Source organism: Rhincodon typus, chromosome 41 (assembly GCF_021869965.1).
Source record: "Rhincodon typus isolate 14 chromosome 41, sRhiTyp1.1, whole genome shotgun sequence".
Classification (NCBI taxonomy): Eukaryota; Metazoa; Chordata; class Chondrichthyes; order Orectolobiformes; family Rhincodontidae; genus Rhincodon; species Rhincodon typus.
The window spans coordinates 4,503,706-4,510,393 of record NC_063372.1 but is presented as its reverse complement, the minus strand read 5'-3'; the positions used below and the strand labels follow the sequence as shown (position 1 = coordinate 4,510,393).

At 43.1% G+C, this 6,688-nt stretch overlaps 1 protein-coding gene across 1 annotated transcript in view; it reads left to right on the top strand.

Annotated features, from left to right (window-relative positions):
• Positions 1-995: 995 nt before the first annotated feature.
• The window catches only part of LOC125487416, a 6,232-nt gene continuing 539 nt past the window's right edge, over positions 996-6,688 (top strand). The window contains exons 1-2 of the mRNA XM_048618848.1: positions 996-1,107; positions 3,310-3,905. Of these exons, the coding sequence (XP_048474805.1) occupies positions 996-1,107; positions 3,310-3,905 (708 nt within the window). The remainder of the gene's footprint in view (positions 1,108-3,309; positions 3,906-6,688) is intronic.

The window sequence follows — 6,688 nt, the reverse complement described above, 5'->3', positions numbered from 1 at the left end:
ATAGTTTCCCACTTTTTGTCTTCCTCCGTTTTTGAATAGAGGAGTCACTTTTGCTATTTTTATTCCACCAACAGCCAATCCAGAATCTAGGAAATTTTCAAGAATGCATCTGACCATCTCTGAAGCAACTTTTTTTAAGAGACTAGAATGCAGATCCTAAGGTCTGGGAGACATGTCAACCTTAAGTCCCAGTAGTTTCCCAGTACTTTTTTCTAGTGATCTTGATTGTTTTAAGTTCCTCTCTTCCTTTTCTGTCTTGATTTCTAGCTATTCTTTTGATGTAAAAAACCAAAAGAACTGCAGATGCTGGAAATTGGAAACAAAAACAGAAATTGCTGGAAAAACTCAGCAGGTTGAGCAGCATCTGCAGAGAGAAATCAAAGTTAACGTTTTGGGTCCAGTGACTCTTCCTCAAAACAGACTAGCTGAGCTTTTCCAGTAATTTCTATTCTTTTGATGTGTTTTGTATCTTCTACAGTGTAATAAAACAAAACTTCCCTTGGAAGTGGAGACTTCACAATACAATTAAAGTTACAGGAGGCCGTTTGACTAATGTTACTTCATTGGTCTGGAATAACCTGAATCGTTTATTTTGCGACACCAGTTGGTTCTCAAATGATTCCAAGGTTTTCAATGTTCTTAATTTATCAGAGACAAGTCTCTTTACTCAAATCTCCAATTTCCGCACCCTTGCCTAGCCTGGAGATACTGAGGCTCGTTGTCTCACATGCATTCCTGTCCTGGGTAGGATCAGTAAATACAGCACACACCAACAACTAAACTTGGGATTTTCCTGTTCTGTACCCAAATTAGTGTGTTGGTTTATCAATTGATTTCTGGGGACAACGCTTTGCATGGACCAGAGTAATCTGGCTCCTTCAATGAAATGAAAACTAGATAGTCTCGTGGTTCAGACTCAACTTATCAACTGACATTACAAAGTGATATTAACATGGTTAACATTTGAACTCTTGCTTTCCACTAGTTTTAGGGAGATGGAAGAAACATTTGAACTACTGTACCAGGAGTTTAAACGGTTGAAAACTGTGTGTGAGAGGCAGGCAGAGATTATTAAGGAGTTGACTGAAAAAAGAGAAATGACTACTGGTGAGTAACAGCAACTTCTTCAATCTAGCCTGGCAAGTTTCCCATCCGCCATTGGTGAGGTGGAAGATGTACATTGTTTTTTTCATTTGACAAGAGATGTTATCAATAAAGTGTGGCACGAAAGGTGAAGGGACACTGGAATTGATACGAGATTTAAAGGAAGACCATACAGCACTTATAATATTATATCGGTAGGTTCTGTGTTTTATGTAATGACTCTTTCTCATCAAAGTGAGCAATGATGAAATAAATCAAGAATTGTGGAAGGATTAACATGACAGGGCTACCGCTTAACAGGAAAGCTTATTTTTCCTTTCAGAACTAGCTTTCATTGAGGAATGGAGGAACAGCAGGAGGCCATTCATCCCTTCAGAAATATTCTGCTGTTCAATTAGACCATTGTCGATCTGCATCTCATTCTATTTACCTCCTGACCTCCCTTATTCAAAGCAAAATTATCAATGTATTTCTTGGAAAGTTTTGATTGACCCATCACCCACAGCAGAAGAGAATGCTGACCATCTTAGTGTGAAAATATGCCTCCTGGATTCACCTTGAAGTCATGGTCATAGAATTGTACAACATGGAAACAGACCCTTCAGCCCAACTCGTCCATGCCAACTAGATATCCTAAATTCATCTTGTCCCATTTGCCAATATTTGGCCCATATCCTTCTCAACTCTTCCTATTCATGTACCCATATAGATGCCTTTTAAATGTTGTAATTGTACCAGCCTCCACCACTTCTTCTGGCAGCTCATTTCATACATGCACCACACTCTGTGTGAAAAAGTTGCCCCTCGGGTCCCCTAAGTTCTAATTGGAAGGTTTGCCCACTTGTTTCTGATTCCCTTGATTAAACCATGGCCCAGACCCCATAACAGGGGATTTGTCCAATGCCTTGAGCCAACATTCTCCCCTCAGTCGACACACTCAACACAGGTAAATTGGACATTCATTTGTTTACTGTTTGTGAGATCTTGCTATGCACAAATTAGCTGCTGCGTTAACCTTCATAACAACACTTCAAATGAAATATATTGGCTTGCATTACTTTATGACATCCTGTGTTCATTAGAGGTGCTTTATAAATGCAATATTTTTCTGTACGTACAGTTATATTGTGAATATATGTGTTGATGTATTTACACTGGTGCTGCTCCCATGGTTACAAGTACTGATAATGAGCACTTATCATCTGATGTTGGTTCTTATTTTTATCAAACTGTCAGAATTCCAGTGTTAACACCAAAGAAGTAGTCAGGCTTCTCATGCTTGCACTTCAGCTTGCATCTAATGACGTTGTTGAGCTGCCGAACCACTATAATGTGGCTCGTGTCACCAAAACCCTTGGAGCACTCCGATTCATATATTGGCATGGATTGTGAATGCAAGAGATAAATTTATCCAGTGATCAAGAAGATCCCAGATTTTGTTCCCCGGCTGTGCCAAGAAAGCTGAACTCAGCTAAATGGTGGTGGTGGAGGGTAGGTCACAATTAGCTACATTTACCCTGGGTTTCAGAGGGAAAATTGGTCTTGAACATCATGCAACAATCCCCACTGAATGTGGACAGAATTAAGTTTGGCAGCAATGCCCCCACTGAACCCATCAGCAAGTCTCATGCATGAATAATGCTGACTTCAGCAAGATATAAGAACTTAAGAACATAAGAAATAAGAGCAGGAGTAGGCCAACTTGCCCATCGAGCCTGCTCTGCTATTCAATAAGATCATGGCTGATCTTTTCGTGAATTCATCTCCACTTAACTGCCCACTCACCATAACCCTTAATTCCTTTACTGTTCAAAAATCTATCAATCTTTGTCTTAAAAACATTCAATGAGGAAATCTCAATTGCTTCACTGGGCAGGGAATTCCACAGATTCACAACCCCTTGGGTGAAGAAGTTCCTCTTCAACTCAGTCCTAAATCTGCTCCCCCTTATTTTGAGTCTGTGCCTCGTAGTTCTAGTTTTCTAAGGGTGTCTAGCATTTGTGGACCCATGGCTCAACATAAGCTAATTGCCCAATGGCCACGTAGTGAATTATAATCTATCTGTCAACCTCAGACTCTGACTGAAATTCTGTGTAGTTCCATTTTCTGTTTCCATATCCTCTATAAAAATGTCTCAAGATGAAAAATACATTTCCGTCAAAATCTTTCTGTTTTCTCATGATTATTCTTCTTGCTTTCTTTCAGATAGGCCTTTCACTGTACCAATACAGTGCACAGATGCTGGGAAGCCAGACCAATCTGAAGGACCCTTCCTCAAACCACAGAAGCAGAAAGACCTCCAGGTAGCTGCCTGCAGTGTTCCTACTGATTCTCAAGACATTATGGTGGACAGAAAGCATGGCAAGGAGCTTGACTACTGTTCCAAACTTGACATCAGATTTCTTCCAAGGAGTGGTGAATACAACTTTTTAATCAGTGAACCAGAGAAATTGCACCACTTGCATACTGTTCATCAACCAGAACCTCCAACTCCAACTGATGAAAGTGTTAGTGACTCTCTGAGCAACTTGTATGATGACTGCAGATGCCCTTTCAACTTTAATGTAGATAGGAGTTCATGGGAACAGCCAACTATGAGTACTCCTCAGCACATCCTGGGTGAGGGGGGTGTAATTTTAAGATCAAATTGTCTCTTTCAGGAAAGACAGTACTCAGGTAGTGATTTGGAAAATGTTCCAGAGCAAAGGAGCTTGAACCCGGCTGTTGGCTATTGTTCCACAGATTGTTTATCTGTTTTACCTGAACTTTTCATCCGTTCAGAGAATATGGAGCCACAGCAGGTAGGTAACTTGTATAGCAGTGTCACGCCATTCAAACATATCTGGAAAATTTACATATACGACTATCTGGTAATTATGAAAGTATCTAGAAATCAATAATTATACCATGTGATGTGACTCCACAAAAGATTGTACCCTGTGGTCTGGGCAGGATTAAAAATCTGGCCCCAGTGGTTGAGGTACAGAGGTATGTCACACTGTCCTTCCACCTTGGAACCTGAATTTAATGAGTTGACAGTGTAATTTCCTTGTTAAATATAGATGTCCACTTTGAAATGATTCAGGCAGTCTTAAACACAACTCCTAGTAGCTGCAGGCCCACAGCGTTAAATCACCCAGAACCCAACACTAATTGACTTGAACCACTGAGATATGGTTGGTGCGAGTGGTTCTGTTTTCATATTCCTGAGATAAAGCAGTGTGGGTGCTGTGTGGCAGATTTTATGTACAGCTTGCACTATACCTCATCAAAGAGCCGTTGATGCTGGCACTCAGTTAAAAAGGGCTGCGTTTTCCAGTGCTGAATCATATCAATGAGCTCCAAATTCAGCAAAAAATTTTAGAAAAACATAAGTGGGTGGAATTTTCCCAGGCACTGAATGATGTGGTCATTGGCAAGAAAGTTAAGAAAATTGTTTGAGATGGCCAGTGAGGGGCTTATTGATGTCAAAGGCAAAAGGTTCCAATGGAGTGTTGAACAGTGTGATGTGATTCTCGTCAGTGAGCGGCGAGAGGCTGATTTACGTAGATTAGCATACATTAACATTTCATTATGACATCACCTGGCCTCATTGATATGCAGCTTCCCATTCTCCCACCCTCAGGATAGAAAGTAGATGGAGGCAACTCCTGACATGGAAGTCAGAGCAGTAACCTGCTGACTCCAAATCACTGCTTGCTCCTCCAGGCCTCCACTTCAGGGCGCACTCCATGAGCAGTGACCGCGTGCCCTCCCCCTCCCCCCATCCACCAGAACCTCCAGGTCCCTGTCAGCAAAGTGAGGTGACAATTACCTTCTGCCCAACATGCCTGGGGCAATTGACAGGAACCATGGAGGGCAGCTGCAGAGTGCCAGCCCCTGACCCAGTGCACGGTTGGGTTTTAAAGGTAGTGCAGGTGGCAGAAATCCAGGGAGATCCCAGCAGTGGTCAGTACTTCTGCCTGTGATGAGCGGGAGAATACGATGAGAGGGGCACCATAGCTATGTGGTCCACAAATAATGTGGCAAGTTTGGTGGTGTATTATGAGAAAGCCAGGGTGTGCGGAGAGAAATCCACCATGAAACTTGCCAAAAATTATACTTTGCCAAATTCTGGTAAGATTTAGCCCACAGCTTTAACTTGAGCTCCCTGATGAATGTGATAACTGTCTGTATAGCACTTAGAGTCTGACTAGGGATGATGCTTCAGTTGCTCTGATTTATAAAGGCGCCTAGCGCTGAGTGGCTAAACATCTACCTGATTCAGGCAATGGGCCTTAGTAATGTACACTTTGGGGTTGTGTGATTTACATCAGGCCCCAATTGCCTTTTTAAACGACATCTTAGTGGGAGCGCTGTCCATTCTTGGCAACACAGCCAAAACAGACCAAAGTGATATATTTAAAATTCTGCCAAACCAAAGTTTTTCCAGTGCACTGCTGTGCGTATGTGAGTGTGAAAGTGTGTGCATGTGTGTGTGAGAGAGGGTGTATGAGAGACTGTGTGTGTTTCTCTGAGTGTGTGTCTGTGTCTCTGAGTGTGTCTGTGTCTGTGAGTTTGTGTCTCTGAGTGTGTGTCTGAGAGTATGTGTGTGTTTGTGAATGTGTGTCTGTGAGTGTGTGCGTGTTTGTGAGTGTGTGCGAGAGAGACTGTGTGAGAGTGCATGTATGTGAGAGAGAGTGTATGAGATAGTGTGTATGAGAGAGAGAGAGAGTGTGTGTGTGTGCTTGAGAGTGTGTGTGTGTGTGAGAGAGAGAGGGAGAGAGTGAGTGTGTGTATGAGTTTGAGAGAGTGTTTGTGTATTAGGGTGGCATGGTGGCTCAGTAGTTAGTACTGTTGACTCACAGCGCCAAAGACCTGGATTTGATTCCATCCTCAGGCAACCGTCTGTGTGGAGTTTGCACATTCTCCCCATGTATGCGTGGGTTTCCTCTGGGTGCTCCAGTTTCCTCCCACAGTCCAAAGATATGCATGATATGCAAGATATGGCCATGCTAAATTGCCCATGGTGACCGGGGATGTGCAGGTTCGGTGGGTTAGCCATGGGAAATGTGCGATAGAGGGGTGGGTCTGTGTGGGATGCTGTTTGGATGGTCGGTATGGGCTGAATGGCCTGCTTCCACACTGTAGAGATTCTATGTGTGAGAGAATACATATATGATAGGGAGTGTGTGACTGTGTGTGAGAGTGTGTGTGTGCATGTGTGAGAGAGAACACGTGTGTGTATGAGTGAGATAGTAGGAACTGCAGATGCTGGAGAATCTGAGATAACAAGGTGTAGAGCTGGATGAACACAGCAGGCCAAGCAGCATCAGAGGAGCAGGAAGGCTGATGTTTCGGGCCTAGACCCTTCTTCAGAAATGGGGAAGGGGAAGGGTGTTCTGAAATAAATAGGGAGAGAGGGGGAGGCGATAGAAGATGAATAAAGGAGAAAATAGGTGGAGAGGAGACAGACAGGTCAAAGAGGTGGGGACTCACCTTTACTGGCTCCAACCCCGCCTCTTTGACCTGTCTGTCCCTCTCCACCTATCTTCTCCTCTATCCATCTTCTATCCGCCTCCCCCTCTCTCCCTATTTGTTTCAG